This window comes from Saccharomyces kudriavzevii, assembly GCF_947243775.1.
Source record: "Saccharomyces kudriavzevii IFO 1802 strain IFO1802 genome assembly, chromosome: 7".
Classification (NCBI taxonomy): domain Eukaryota; kingdom Fungi; phylum Ascomycota; class Saccharomycetes; order Saccharomycetales; family Saccharomycetaceae; genus Saccharomyces; species Saccharomyces kudriavzevii.
Genome location: NC_079278.1, coordinates 494,835 through 510,442, shown reverse-complemented (window position 1 = coordinate 510,442; position 15,608 = coordinate 494,835). Strand labels below are relative to the sequence as shown.

The following is a 15,608-nucleotide window of genomic DNA, read 5'->3' as shown; positions in this document are numbered from 1 at the left end:
GGACTTGTCAACGACCTGATCAGACCTTCAGTAATCAATGCTCTCAATAGAAGACTTGCACTGTTCGCGCAGTTCCGTCTTGCCTTGTCCTGTCATGTCGAATATAATGGTACATTACCCGAAGAGAGACTTAAATCCCACACAAAGTACTTTTTTTGCACCGCTTCCAGCGTGAAGACTACGATGAAGTATTACGTTATTGATTTACTACTTTCCAGATTGAGCATCCTCATCCTGGCTTCACTCTTTGTCATTCTTTCTTCTAATCTATATTCTGGTTTAGTCGTATGTCTGCAAACTTGAACCCGTTCATGAATAATACACCTTCTTCCTCTCCACTTAAGGGTTCTGAAAGTAAGCGGGTTTCGAAACGGCCAATATCCAGCTCTTCATCTGCTTCAGTATTATCCTCCCCTTCCAGACGGTCGAGACCATCCACAGTATATGGTGATAGATATATTCCGAACCGAACGGACATAGATTTGAATTCCATCGTCTCGATCAGTAGTATAGCAAGCGTTCCAGCACTTAATCCGTCGAGCACAGAAGATCAGGTCGAGTACCAAAAGGAAAGGCAAGCACATGAGACGTACAATACCTTACTGAAGAATGAACTTTTTGGCGAAATGCTCAGTAAAGATACAGTAGGTCCGGAAAGTAGTATAGATCGTATTAAGAATACAAGACCATCTACTGGGGGCATCGTACATACGGAAAATTCAAATAGTTATGATCATGAACTGGAGCGAGTATCGACTCCGCCTCCTGAGGGGGCTAGTCTGGAAGATTTTTCCCCACAATCTACACCGGTAACACCTCGACGTCTTTTCACATCACAGCAAGATGAGGTCACGAGGCCTTCAAGCAATTCAGTCAGAGGTGCTAGTCTGTTGACCTATCAACAACGCAAAGGCAGGAAACTATCTGCAGCCTCCTTGCTACAATCACAGTTTTTTGATTCGATGTCGCCAGTTAGGCCAGATTCTAAGCAGTTGTTATTATCACCGGGGAAGCAATTTCGGCAAATAGCGAAGGTCCCTTATCGAGTTTTAGATGCTCCATCATTGGCGGACGATTTCTACTATAGTTTGATAGACTGGTCAAGCACTGATGTTTTGGCTGTTGCCCTTGGGAAATCGATTTTCTTAACAGACAATAATACGGGAGATGTTGTGCACTTATGTGACACGGAAAACGAGTATACAAGTTTAAGCTGGATTGGAGCGGGCTCTCATCTAGCGGTAGGCCAAGAAAATGGGCTTGTAGAAATTTATGATGTGATAAAAAGAAAATGTATTAGAACATTGTCAGGACATGTCGACAGAGTAGCGTGTTTATCTTGGAACAATCATGTTTTGACATCTGGAAGTAGGGATCACCGAATACTACATAGAGATGTGAGGATGCCAGATCCCTTTTTCGAAACTATAGAATCGCACACTCAGGAAGTCTGCGGCCTAAAGTGGAACGTGGCAGATAATAAACTTGCATCAGGTGGTAACGATAACATGGTCCATGTTTACGAGGGAACCTCCAAATCTCCAATTTTGACGTTCGATGAGCATAAGGCAGCTGTCAAGGCTATGGCTTGGTCTCCTCATAAAAGAGGCATATTGGCTACTGGCGGTGGTACAGCAGATAGAAAATTAAAAATTTGGAATGTTAACACTTCTACAAAGATGAGCGATATAGACAGTGGCTCTCAAATATGTAATATGGTATGGTCAAAAAATACTAACGAGCTTGTTACATCTCATGGTTACTCAAAATACAATCTAACTTTATGGGATTGCAGTTCCATGGATCCAATTGCAATTTTAAAGGGGCATAGTTTCAGAATACTCCATTTGACATTATCCAATGACGGGACTACGGTTGTCTCTGGGGCAGGAGATGAAACGTTACGATATTGGAAGCTTTTTGATAAACCGAAGGCAAAAGTTCAGCCAAATTCGTTAATATTCGATGCATTCAATCAGATCCGCTAATTTAAATTTTGATTTTAGTGATTTCAGTGATGTTACGATAGTACTCCTAAGGAGTACGTTAGTATCACCTGTAGCGTCTATTGTTGATATCGACTAGTAGTTTACATAGTTCTATTTATTGTTCGGTAAAATTTCACTGCATTGTAAAAGGGAGAATCGTAAAATGTAAAATCCTTCTGCAGCACCGATCAGGAGTTTACAGGTTTATGTCCTATTTGCCTTGAAAAGTAGTTATATCCAATTGAGTTGGCTGAAGTTCTCTCAATTTAAATTGTAATAACGATCTTCAAATGCTATGTGCATTTTTTCCGCGAATATTTCAATTTTGTTACAAATGAGGTGACATCATAGCAGCTTGAAAAATCGGCCTTGTTCCTATCAAATCTAAGAGAAGTAGTTAAATTCAATCAACCTCCCGCTAGAGCCTGTGATGTCTTAACTATAAGGAATCTTTCGGCTACATATGGGCGATAACCTGGAATCGGCAAATAAAAGCTACACGTTAAAAAAAAAAGAACCTTTTTAATGGCAAAAGCAGGAACTAGAAAGATATAGCCGCATGAATTGAAATTGAAAATGGGTAAGAATATTACAGTTGCCCATATCCAGTACGATTTTGAGGCTGTCCTGGAGGAAGAGGAGCCTGATAATGATCGTGAGTTTTATATCAACATTGACAGAAATCTGAATGAAATCAAGGAGCACAAGATGGTAGTATTAGCAAACGGCAGGGGAATAGATGCAGGCGAAGGAAATAAGTTTAAGAAACTTAGTTCCCATTTGTATAGGGCACAGTTGGATGGCCAAAACTTTTTATTCAATACTATTAAAAGAGATTGTTCAAAGACGCTCAAGGGTGCGGATTATACTTCTGTAGATACGATTAAAGTTCACATGAGGCGATTCATATTAGGTACTACAAAAGGTGATATCAAAGTGTTGGATTCGAATTTCAACCTAGAAACAGAAATTCATCAGGCTCACGCTGGCGAAATATCAACAATAAAGTTTTTTCCAAGCGGTGAAGCATTGATATCTGGTTCACAGGATATGCGGCTAAAGATTTGGTCGGTAAAGGATGGCTCCAATCCCCGTACATTAATTGGACACAGGGCAAAAATCACAGACATCGCTATAATAGACCGGGGAAGAAATGTACTTTCTGCCTCCCTCGATGGTTCTATTCGCCTATGGGAATGCGGGACAGCAACGACGATTCACACATTCAACAGAAAGGAAAATCCGAGTGATGGTGTAAACAGTATAGTCACCTTTATGGATACAGATAAGCTGTCACTTGAAATCCCTACATTTAAGAGTACTAATTTGGAGTTTGGAACGTGTGGAAAACATGTTATTGCGGGCCATGTTTCTGGCGTTATTACCGTTCACGATGTATTTTCCAAGGAGCAAACTATTCAACTCCCAAGCAAGTTCACATCTGCATGCAATTCATTGGCAATTGACGTGAATGAAGCAAACTATGTTTATGCTGGTTATGAGAATGGAATGTTAGCTCAGTGGGATTTAACATCACCAGAATGCCCAGTTGATGAGTTCTTTGTTAATGAGGGCATTCCAATTAATAGTCTCTACTGCGTGTCTGACACCTTGTTTGTCTCTTCCGGCCCTGATACAAGTCTCAAGCTTGATATCATTAGAGATCCGGGAACCCAACGCCCCAAAATTGCATCGAAGACGCCCACCTTTTTTGTTTCCAATGATAATGAGGTTAGCCAGTTTTGTTTAATTGGCCGTAATGGATCAAAAAAAGATGTGATTGAAGTTGGAAAATATAACTTCTGTGTTTTATATAATTTAACTGAGCCTTAATTTTTTCATACGTCATTAACTTTTTTAAAAATCACTACTAAAGTTACCTCGGCATTATGCGCTTCGAATCTGACATTACTAGTTATCTCCCAATAAAGTATGTGTGAAAGGAAGTATTTAGGAAAGAGGAGGAAGGCCAAAGAACACAGAAAATGGCAGACTTAGCTGTTGCGGAAGATGACGATATCTTGAGCATGTTTTTCGACGAGGAATTTGTTCCTCATGCATTCGTCGATATTCTTCTATCAAATGCTCTTAACGAGGATCAGATCCAAACGCAATCTCTGTCCTCAGCACTATTGACCAGATTGGACTTTTACACAAAAAACCTCACAAAAGAATTGGAGAATACTATATGGAACTTGGATAAATTATCTCAGGCACTGCCAAGGACTTGGGCATCTTCCAGAGCCCGCGAAGGAGCAGACGAGGATGAGATCTCATTATATCCGACCGAATCGGTAAGGTCTTCAAAGCTTGAATACTATTTAGATACCTTGGCAGGTGCCGTGAGAGCACTAGAAGCAGGAATGCAGAATGTGGTAAAAAGGGTAAATGAGATAGATCAAGAAGATGATGATAATGCTCGAGTGAGACAACAACTGCAGAGTTTGGTTCTAATTAGAAAGAGAATTGAAAAGGTAATATATTATTTAGAACAAATCAAGACCATTACGAATATTTCCACAGGAAAAAACAACGGGAACACGGTTAACGTGGGGAGAGATCTCTCAATAAATGATTTCAGAACATCGTTGAATGCGCTAGAGAACACAATAGACGAATCGTTAACTTTTGCGATCGACAACGAAGCTAGATATGAAACAAACACGAATTTAATAAAGAGAATTGAATCACTTTCTGAATTGAAAAGTTTGTTTAAAGGTCTCGATAAGTTCTTTGCCGAATACGCTATTTTTTCAGAAGGTATAAAATCGAGAGCGCAAAGTTATTTATCGACCAAGGACATTGATGAAGAGTTACTATCGTGATTAGCAGTAAAGGAAAGTCACAATGGCCTTAATGAAAAACTCGAAACTGAAAAAACATCAGCGCTATTCTTCTTTTACTGGTGTGGGAATTTCCAGCTCCTCTACAATACATGAAAGGATAAAAGAACTTACGTAGGGAAGTATTTTACTTAAATAATGAAAAATAGTATTCTTTTTGACTATGTTTTACAACTTCGAAAAAAAAGTCATGATAGAAATTTCTTAATCTTATCATTAGCGTTTGTACAAAATGTATAGAGCGCGTCTATCAGTAAAAGGCGGTGGATTCTGGAGTATCGGCTTCATCCACCAGCGCTTCTTCATCGTCATGTTTTCCAAGATGTTTTCTCCTGAGAAATTCAAGCCCAAATATGTATTTAAATTTCTGAACAAAAGTATCTGGAAACAACTTCAGTGCTACCTCATCAGGGCACATTCTTACTAGCACTCCCATAACCAAAGACAACATACCGCAAAGTACAGCGGTTATCCACATTGACTTGGTCTGTCTGGCAATAGAAAATGGCGCGCCACCGAAAAACATTATTATAACTTGACATCCCCCAATAATAGCCATTATTGTTAAAAAATAATAGTTTCTACCCAAGTCTTGGAAGAAGTTTAAATTGGCGGCTGAAATTCTATCTCTCCAGTTTGATATGCCATCACCTTCATCTAGTTTTCTGGATACTAGCATGGTAAAGAACTGTAACCAAACAAAAGTGTTGAACGTCATGGCATTTAGTTGTTGCTGTTGATGACTCGTTATTTCATCTTCATACTTGTCAAAAAACAAATTCGGACCGTAGAAATGCAAAATAAAAGTAACTATTAGTTGCAATGTAGCTTGTGATAGAATCATCTTCCAAGTTGAAACAGAAATCAAAGATGTCAAGCGACCTTTCGGTTTTCTGTCCATGATATTTGGATCAGGTTTATCTGTAGCTAAAGCTAAGGCTGCTAAAGTATCCATAATAAGATTGATCCATAATAGTTGCACCGCCGTCAATACTGATGTTTCATCGCTGGATGCGACAGAAGAAACAAAAGTTAAAATCACCGCAGTGATATTAACAATCAATTGAAATTGTATAAACTTTTTTATGGAAACAGAAACACACCTGCCCCATTTGATAGCATTAACGATGGCAGAAAAATCATCAGTCATCAAAATAATATCAGAGGCCTCTCTAGCGACTTCTGTACCGGAAATACCCATTGAGAATCCCACATCGGCTAGTTTCAAAGCAGGTGCATCATTTGTACCATCGCCAGTAACTGCAACAACGTCTCCCATCCCTTTCAATGTTTCTACCAATAACCTCTTATCCTCTGGTGACGACCTTGCCAAGACTCTTAAATTTGGCAGAATTCTTATACGTTCATTTTTAGTCAACTTTCTGAATTCAGTGCCTTCCATGGCAGAATAAGCTTCAGACGTCACGTCGGTGGAAAGAATGCCACAGTTTCTCGCAATGGCCTTTGCTGTTAATATATTATCACCGGTAACCATACGTACAGTTACACCAGCCCGTTGACATTGATGAACAGATTCCTTGACACCTGCACGTAAGGGGTCTTGAATACCGAGTATGCCATCCAGAATCAAACCCTTTTCGATGTCTTGGTTGGTAAATAGTAGATCCGGTGCAGCCAGGTTCGATGAGTCTTTATCACGCAATTGCTCAGGAGGCCAGTTTTCAAGTTCGTAGAAATCTCTATGGGCAACGCTAATCGCCCTGAGAGCATCGGACGCCAGATTTTTGATTTCACCGTCAATTTGTTTTTTGGCTTCTACGTCGATTTCTTTCAAAGAGTCATCTGAGTTTCTCTTGTATGAACATTTTTTGAAAACAATTTCCGCGGCACCTTTAACAAATAATCTATAAAATGGCTTTTTACCTTCACTGTCTTTGTACTTCACGACTAAGCCAGCCCACTTGCGTGAACTTTCAAATGGAATAGTCTGGACAATTTTTTCGATACCGAACTTTTCCGCCGGTTGGTCTCTCCAATTTTGCAATTCTCCAACTTGCAAACCTAAAGACAATCTCGCCATAATGAGTAAAGCTGTTTCGGTTTTGGAGCCGATAAACGGTTCTTGTTTTCCCTCGTTGACACTTTCAAATAACTGATCTCCGTCATCATGCTTCTTGCTCCTTTTAAGGAAGGACATTTTAGATTTACACCTGGCGTAAAAACTGGACCTTTCCGGGGACTTTTTGTTGACGCTGCTTCTATCTTCATTTTTCCTCTTGAAATCCCTGTTTTCAAAGGCCGTTGAATTCAAAACAATATTAGCTAATAAATCAGTCCTCAAAGATGGCGAACACTTTTCCTCGAACACTTTTCTGGAATTCAGCCTTTTTTGTTCGCTTACAGGTAAACCCTTATTATCATCGAATTTAGAATTGCCCAAGAAGCCACGGACGACGTTCATGACATTCTCCGTCAAAGTACCAGTTTTATCGGAACATACTGCGGTAGCAGATCCCATAGTTTCACAGCTTCTTAAAACTCTCACCAAGTTACCATCTTGAGTCATTCTTGTTGTCGCGAATGCTAGAGCTAAAGTAACTGCTAATGGCAAACCTTCTGGAACAGCCACCACAATAACTGTGATGGAAGTGATGAAAATATTCATGAATTTAGAACCCTTTTGAGCAGGATCTAAATCGTGAAATCTGCCTTTCTCAGGGATTATATAAAACAAGTATCTGATGAAAAGGACCAAGAAAAGGATTATAGCAGCCACACAACCGTAAACAGAAATATTATCAGCCAATTGACTCAAATGTAATTGTAATGGTGTACTTTCAGGTTCCGCATTCAGTGAAGTCATTGTTTGTCCATAAACTGAGTTTATACCCACAGAAGTGACGATACCTCTGCCCAAGCCAGATAGAATTCTCGAACCAGAGATTAGCATACAATCGGCAACTTTGTTATCGTCTTCGGAAACGTCACCTATATCCAATGGTTTTTTTTGTGAGTGACTGTCACCGGAATTGTATTTTGTGAAATCTTTCAATGAGTTTGCAATTGGAAATTTATGTATTGTGTTAGACTCACCAGTGATGGAGGATTCATCTGCTTCGCATTTGCCTGATATCATAACGCAATCAGCGGGGACAACATCACCGGTTTGCAATGAAATGATATCACCAACCAAAACATGGTGAATAGAAACCAGTATTTCCTGATCATTTCTTATGACTATAATCTTACGGTCTTCCTTTTTCTTATTCAGCTTCGCAAATTGTAATTCCTTTTGGTAATCGTTGGCGGCACTCACTAAGACTACTACAAAGACAGCTATCATGATAGCAACACCCTCTATCCAGTCAACTTGGTTGATTTTGTTACCTTCGGGATCATACTGCGGAGGTTGTACCCATAATTCATATAGACCCAAAACAAAGGAAACAATGGCGGCCACTGTCAATAGCTGCATTGTTTTATCATTGAAGGCAGCCCGTACTAACTGCAAAAACGACTTAGGTATTCTTTCAGGAAGAGAATTATCACCGTAGTGCTTATAGCGGCTTGTCTTGCGATAGTCAGTTTTTCCTGGAAGAGAAATACCTGCACTTTTATCTGTTTTTAAGTACTTGAAAAAGTTGTCGGTCCCATTGCCGAATAATTTTATAAACGATCCTATTGATTTGGGATTATGAAGATCGGAAAGCTGACTTTTTGAAAGCTTGAAATTATCTTGGCATCCATTCTGATTTCCCGTATACGATAGATGGTTGTTCGCATTGTCTGCCAATAAAGCGGAATTTTCGTCTTGTCTGGACATGTTTTCCCTTGTCAAACCGCTCTTTCTCAACTTTATTTGTTAGATCCTCCTCTTAACTCAACGTGATTTATATTTGTAATAGATTCTCCTAATATACTTCGTTTTTCAATAGAGGCGCATGTGTTTCCTTGTTGATTCTTAAGCCTTTTATTGAATGAAGGAGCACCAGAAAAGTCGTTCGTTACTCAAATTTTGCCAAAAAAAAAATTTTACTCTCAACCTTATCCTTTTCAGTAAGAATGTGCCTACTTTGTTTGATAGAACCCTGGAGAAACAAGGAAGCTTATTTAATTAGAGTCGTTAAGCCCGGGTTGAGTATAGTAACAGCCGGGAAAAGGGCGTCAATTACTTATGCAATGTGAATAGAGGCTATCCTAGGGGGGCTGATATTACACAGATGAAGATTGATCGAAAACGCCCTCTCAGTAAGATGGCAATGTGTGATGAAAATTGCCATTGACCAAATGCACAGAGAGCACTTCTCGGCCTCAGCCTCTTAATTCCTTCCCCCTGAGAAATGGTGGAAAAACTTTGTTGCCGGGTAAAGACCCTCTTCTCATTTTCTTCGCGGGTGCAATGATAGAATGCTAGCGCCACATATCCATACTAACCTTATTCAAAGGCTAGTATGGAAAAATGCCAAACCGTTTTGGGTGAATAGGGAAACTGTGCATGCATAAAATTCACCACATATGACAGGAAACTCTGAGGTTATAAAACCGTATCAGTTTTTAATGAGATAAGACAAGAATAAGCAGTAGATGTGTAAATACAAGAAAGTTGATTTTATACATTGTTTATGTTTGGTTGTACTTTTTATTCCTTTTTGTTTTCCTGAAAAAATAATGTGCTGAGAAACAGTTGAAACAGAAGCTAGATAAGACTATATTCAACCAAAGAACTAAAAGGCCTGTTAAGTGATAAAGTACTCGTTTTTCTCTCGGGTATTACTCGATGAGCCTGAAGCTGATCTACTATTCTTACAATATCAATACGTTATATAAAGTTTTTTGTTCCGGATTTGCAGGTCTATACGGGCGACGAATAAAGACAAGATCGTGCTAAGCGTTGAAACAGAAGTGCGGACCGAAAGTTGGGTCTCTAAAAAGCATTGACGCCAAGAGTTATACAACTGCAGATAGCAGACAGATAGATCCGCCACCAGAACCGCGAACTAATTTGTCCAGAACTTACTGTTCACCGTGTGTAAAAGAACCCTGAAGGTTGGAAAGCAGCATTGGCAGCAGAGGAGAGGTGGGGAGGAAGATGCGTGTTGTAAGTTGTAGATTACTTCATTTTATTTTAAGAAGCCAAACCCTTATTTTGTGTAGACCCGAGCAGAAGGCGCAAGCTACGGAAATCACGCATGCATCCATACTACTTTTCCTTCCTCTTTTCTCAGCTTTTAAGGTTACAAAGGAGGAGACAAAGAATAGGACATTGACGAATATGCAAAAAAAAAGAGGAATAAGATGCTTTTAGACGGAATGAGAGGCGATGAGATGACAACCAGCGAGATGAGTGCATAAGATTATCATCCAAGTCGCCTTTTGGGAAACTTACGTACGTAAAAATCTTCCCGGAAGGAAACTTTGTTTTGTTTACAGTAAATACGGAAAAGAAAAAAAAAGTGCTCGGACGAATTCGGGGGGAGTTCTGTCTAGCCTCAATAAGGTTACCGAATTTGGTAAGTCAAGGCAGTTTTCACATCCATCATTTTTTTCTCAAAGCTTATCTGTTTTGCTTCAAGGAAAAAGAAAGCGATGGAACGGAATGCCCAACGGGAACACAGGAATGTGGGAAAAAACGCCTCCATCGGGCCCCTAAACGGACGTATACATGTATTCGCACTCCAACAAGCAAAACTGTGTGCTAAGTCAATCAATTGCTCAATATACGCGCATGTACGCAAACCACACAATCACGTTTTTAGTCAGGCGCAAGCCGTATATGGGTGGAAAAGCCCGCTTATCAAGTCATCGTAACGAATCAGAACTTCTCAACCGCTATCGCATACGTACGTAAGAGAAACGAATATTTCTCGGATACGATACGACGTTTTTTCTTTTTCATTCAACTAAACCCGACGGCACGGGAAAGAACGCGAGACCCGGAACGGAAGCTCGACAGAAAAAAGAAGGACATAGAGACCATCCCGAGATTAACTCAGCTCTGATCAAATGCAAAAAGTCGTTTACGTCACTGCTACAACAAAACATGCTTCCTGAAACGGACTGGTGTAAACAAGATATCGCTGGGAGCACCCACACCTCGCGCAGCTCTGCTTGCCCGCTTCCGGTAATTTGCAAACAAATCGAGGTTCTCGATACGGAGATCCCGCGATAATTGCCGCATCAATAAACCCATGCACCCACCGTAGAACCAGCCGCACATGAACGGAGAAACTCCTGCGAGAATTTCGTAAACTCGCGCGCATTGCATCTGTATTTCCCAATGCGGCACTTCCCGGCCTCGACGTTTTCGACAGGCTTTCTTGACAGGAATAGACATTTTTTCCTTCCTTTTCGATCATGGAAAATCTCTCGAGACCGTTTGCCCATCACCTTTTTGTTGTCTTTTTCCCTCGTTCACAGAAAGTGTGAAGAAGTTATAGTAGAGCTATGAGCTTTTTTTTGTTTCTGTTTTCCTTTTTTTATTTTTTTTTTTACCTCTGTGGAAATTGTTACTCTTGTAGTTCGTTTGTTTTGTTTATTCCAGTTATGACCAGTGATGAAAAAACGTGGTGGTGAATACTGCTTATGTTCCCCCCCTCCTTCCCATGGCCGTGATTATATAAAAAGGCCAAATGTTGTGTTATTTTCAAATAGCTTATCCTTATGCTCTATTATCTAATTATTAAGCCTTTTTTATTTTTATCTCTTACTCCTAATACACTAATAGTGAAAATCTTTTTTTCTTCTATATCTACAAAAACTTTTTTTTTCTATCAACCTCGTTGATAAATTTTTTCTTTAACAATCGTTAATAATTAATTAATTGGAAAATACCAGCTTTTTTTTTCTCTTTTATACACATTCAAAAAGAAAAGAAAAAAGATTATACCCCCCAGCTAGTTAAAGAAAATCATTGAAAAAAACAAGAAGATAAGAAAGATCTAATTATCAGAATCAATCTCGACATGGCTGATACATCCTCCTCCTCATCATCTTCGGCATCTTCTGCTTCTGCTCATGAGCCAACTCAAGAGAAGCCTGCCAAGACTTACGATGATGCATCTGAATCCTCCGACGATGACGATATCGATGCTCTGATCGAAGAACTACAATCTAACCACGGTGACGATGACATCAGTGAAGACGATGGCCCAGTTGCCGCCGGTGAAGCTAGACTAATTCCAGAAGAATATTTACAAACTGACCCATCTTACGGTTTAACTTCCGACGAAGTCTTGGGAAGGAGAAAGAAGTATGGTTTGAATGAAATGGCTGACGATAAAGAATCGTTGGTTATCAAGTTTGTCATGTTCTTTGTCGGGCCAATTCAATTCGTTATGGAAGCCGCTGCTATCTTGGCTGCCGGTTTGTCCGATTGGGTCGATTTCGGTGTTATTTGTGGTTTGCTAATGTTAAATGCTGGTGTTGGTTTCATTCAAGAATTCCAAGCCGGTTCTATTGTCGATGAATTGAAAAAGACTTTGGCTAACACTGCTGTTGTTATCAGAGACGGTCAATTAGTTGAAATTCCAGCTAACGAAGTCGTCCCAGGTGATATCTTGCAATTGGAAGATGGTACTATTATCCCAACTGATGGTCGTATTGTCACTGAAGACTGTTTCTTGCAAATCGATCAATCTGCTATTACTGGTGAATCTTTGGCCGTCGACAAACATTACGGTGACCAAACTTTCTCTTCTTCCACTGTTAAGAGAGGTGAAGGTTTCATGGTTGTTACCGCTATCGGTGACAACACTTTCGTTGGTAGAGCTGCCGCTTTGGTTAACAAAGCCTCCGGTGGTCAAGGTCATTTCACTGAAGTTTTGAACGGTATTGGTATTATCTTGTTGGTTTTGGTCGTTGCCACTTTGTTGGTTGTCTGGACTGCTTGTTTCTACAGAACTAACGGTATTGTTAGAATCTTGAGATACACTCTAGGTATTACTATTATCGGTGTTCCAGTCGGTTTGCCAGCTGTCGTTACCACCACCATGGCCGTTGGTGCTGCTTACTTGGCTAAGAAGCAAGCTATTGTTCAAAAATTGTCTGCTATTGAATCCCTGGCCGGTGTCGAAATCTTGTGTTCTGACAAGACCGGTACTTTGACCAAGAACAAGTTGTCTTTGCACGAACCATACACTGTTGAAGGTGTTTCTCCAGATGACTTGATGTTAACTGCTTGTTTGGCTGCTTCCAGAAAGAAGAAGGGTTTGGATGCTATCGATAAGGCTTTCTTGAAATCTTTGAAGCAATATCCAAAGGCTAAGGACGCTTTGACCAAGTACAAGGTTTTGGAATTCCATCCATTTGACCCTGTTTCCAAGAAGGTTACTGCTGTTGTTCAATCTCCAGAAGGTGAAAGAATTGTTTGTGTTAAGGGTGCTCCATTATTCGTCTTGAAAACTGTCGAAGAAGACCATCCAATCCCAGAAGATGTCCATGAAAACTACGAAAACAAGGTTGCTGAATTGGCTTCTAGAGGGTTCCGTGCTTTAGGTGTTGCTAGAAAGAGAGGTGAAGGTCACTGGGAAATTTTGGGTGTTATGCCATGTATGGATCCACCAAGAGACGATACTGCCCAAACTGTTAGCGAAGCTAGACATTTAGGTTTGAGAGTTAAGATGTTAACTGGTGATGCCGTCGGTATTGCTAAGGAAACTTGTAGACAATTAGGTTTGGGTACCAACATTTACAACGCTGAAAGATTAGGTCTAGGTGGCGGTGGTGACATGCCAGGTTCCGAATTAGCTGATTTTGTTGAAAATGCCGATGGTTTCGCTGAAGTTTTCCCACAACACAAATACAGAGTTGTCGAAATCTTACAAAACAGAGGTTACTTGGTTGCTATGACTGGTGATGGTGTTAACGATGCTCCATCTTTGAAGAAGGCTGATACCGGTATTGCTGTCGAAGGTGCTACCGATGCTGCCAGATCTGCTGCTGATATTGTTTTCTTGGCTCCTGGTTTATCTGCTATCATTGATGCTTTGAAGACTTCTAGACAAATTTTCCACAGAATGTACTCCTACGTCGTCTACCGTATTGCTTTGTCCTTACATTTGGAAATTTTCTTGGGTCTATGGATTGCTATTTTGGATAACTCTTTGAACATTGATTTGATTGTTTTCATTGCTATTTTCGCTGATGTTGCTACTTTGGCCATTGCTTACGATAATGCTCCTTACTCTCCAAAGCCCGTCAAGTGGAACCTACCAAGATTATGGGGTATGTCTATTATCTTAGGTATTATTTTGGCTGTCGGTTCTTGGATTACTTTGACTACCATGTTTTTACCAAAGGGTGGTATCATCCAAAACTTCGGTGCTCTAAACGGTATTATGTTCTTACAAATTTCCTTGACTGAGAACTGGTTGATTTTCATCACCAGAGCTGCTGGTCCATTCTGGTCTTCTATTCCATCATGGCAATTAGCTGGTGCCGTCTTCGCCGTCGACATCATCGCTACCATGTTTACCTTATTCGGTTGGTGGTCTGAAAACTGGACTGACATTGTCACTGTTGTCCGTGTCTGGGTCTGGTCTATTGGTATCTTCTGTGTCTTGGGTGGTTTCTACTACGAAATGTCTACCTCAGAAGCCTTTGACAAGGTGATGAACGGTAAGCCATTGAAGGAAAAGAAGTCTACCAGAAGTGTCGAAGATTTCATGGCTGCTATGCAAAGAGTGTCTACTCAACACGAAAAGGAAACCTAATCCTGTTGAAGTAGCATTTAATCATAATTTTTGTCACATTTAATCAACTTGATTTTTCTGGTTTAATTTTTCTAATTTCAATTTTAATTTTTTATCAATGGGAACTGATACACTGAGAAAAAACTTAGGAACCAACGAGAATAAGCTGCTTATTTCCAATTACAATATACTTGAGGATTTCATTTTGGAGTTGTCACCTATGATTTTATTCACACACTTTAAAATTTTTAGATTCAATGACATCTACTTTTAGTTTCACCACACACACACTCGAAGCTAATTGTTTTTATCTGATTTGAAAGAATTAGTTTATTGTAAATGGAACTATTCCTTTTTCTTTGTTGGTTATTTCCTATTTTAAAATATGAAACGCACACAAGTCATAATTATTCTAATAGAGCACAATTCACAACACGCACATTTCAACTTTAATATTTTTTTAGAAACACTTTATTTAGTCTAATTCTTAATTTTTAATTTATATAATGCACACACACTAATTTATTCATTTAATTTTTATTGAGTAAGTCATCAGATCAATATATACATACATACATACCTTTTTTCAAGAGGTTTGTCGGGGGGGAGGAAAGGTCGACCTGCAAACGTCTCATGTTGTAAGCCTTTATTTTTGTTTGCTTGTGGTGCCTCAAAGATCTCTTCATTCAGGCAGTCATGTTACGATTAAGTATGCATATATACGTTAGTTGCCCGTCATCGCTGATAAGATTGTTATTGCGACACAGTTATACACGGTATGTCATGATTAAGATTGTCATTCAGCGAAGATCATGATTTGACGTTCCCGATCTTCTTTAATGATTTTGCCGGTAGGTCGCATCGATACTTCTGTAGTTCATTGAACAGATAAATTCACAGCTTTAGAGAAAAAGTAGAACTTCAATCTTCTACAGAAAGTACTAACCTTGCCATTGGCATCATTACCCTCGATGACTCAGCTCAGGCTGCCTTATTCTGCTATTCTCAAGGCTACTACAATGACCAATTTCTTTTGGTCTCGGGAAGTAAATCCCGGTACCGGCAAAATTTGCCCGGTTTTGTCCGGGACCGGCGATGAGAATTGACTCCAGTAGTAGTTGAATACT

At 39.7% G+C, this 15,608-nt stretch overlaps 6 protein-coding genes across 6 annotated transcripts; 4 read left to right on the top strand and 2 right to left on the bottom strand.

The window, feature by feature from the left end:
* Positions 1–287: 287 nt before the first annotated feature.
* CDH1 (Cdh1p) lies at positions 288–1,988 on the top strand (the record flags this gene model as incomplete). Its single annotated transcript, XM_056228009.1, has 1 exon — positions 288–1,988. One exon carries the CDS (start codon positions 288–290, stop codon positions 1,986–1,988), a length of 1,701 nt encoding a protein of 566 aa, XP_056087774.1.
* Positions 1,989–2,564: 576 nt separating this feature from the next.
* On the top strand, positions 2,565–3,821 carry RPN14 (Rpn14p; the record flags this gene model as incomplete). The annotated part of the gene is made up of 1 exon (XM_056228008.1): positions 2,565–3,821. The coding sequence occupies one exon, from the start codon at positions 2,565–2,567 to the stop codon at positions 3,819–3,821; it is 1,257 nt and encodes a 418-aa protein (XP_056087773.1).
* A 152-nt stretch (positions 3,822–3,973) lies between these two features.
* COG7 (Golgi transport complex subunit COG7) lies at positions 3,974–4,813 on the top strand (the record flags this gene model as incomplete). Its single annotated transcript, XM_056228007.1, has 1 exon — positions 3,974–4,813. One exon carries the CDS (start codon positions 3,974–3,976, stop codon positions 4,811–4,813), a length of 840 nt encoding a protein of 279 aa, XP_056087772.1.
* A 268-nt stretch (positions 4,814–5,081) lies between these two features.
* Positions 5,082–8,615, bottom strand: PMC1 (calcium-transporting ATPase PMC1; the record flags this gene model as incomplete). Its single annotated transcript, XM_056228006.1, has 1 exon — positions 5,082–8,615. One exon carries the CDS (start codon positions 8,613–8,615, stop codon positions 5,082–5,084), a length of 3,534 nt encoding a protein of 1,177 aa, XP_056087771.1.
* Positions 8,616–10,809: 2,194 nt separating this feature from the next.
* Positions 10,810–11,148, bottom strand: BRP1 (Brp1p; the record flags this gene model as incomplete). The annotated part of the gene is made up of 1 exon (XM_056228005.1): positions 10,810–11,148. One exon carries the CDS (start codon positions 11,146–11,148, stop codon positions 10,810–10,812), a length of 339 nt encoding a protein of 112 aa, XP_056087770.1.
* Positions 11,149–11,754: 606 nt separating this feature from the next.
* On the top strand, positions 11,755–14,502 carry PMA1 (H(+)-exporting P2-type ATPase PMA1; the record flags this gene model as incomplete). Its single annotated transcript, XM_056228004.1, has 1 exon — positions 11,755–14,502. One exon carries the CDS (start codon positions 11,755–11,757, stop codon positions 14,500–14,502), a length of 2,748 nt encoding a protein of 915 aa, XP_056087769.1.
* Positions 14,503–15,608: the final 1,106 nt, after the last annotated feature.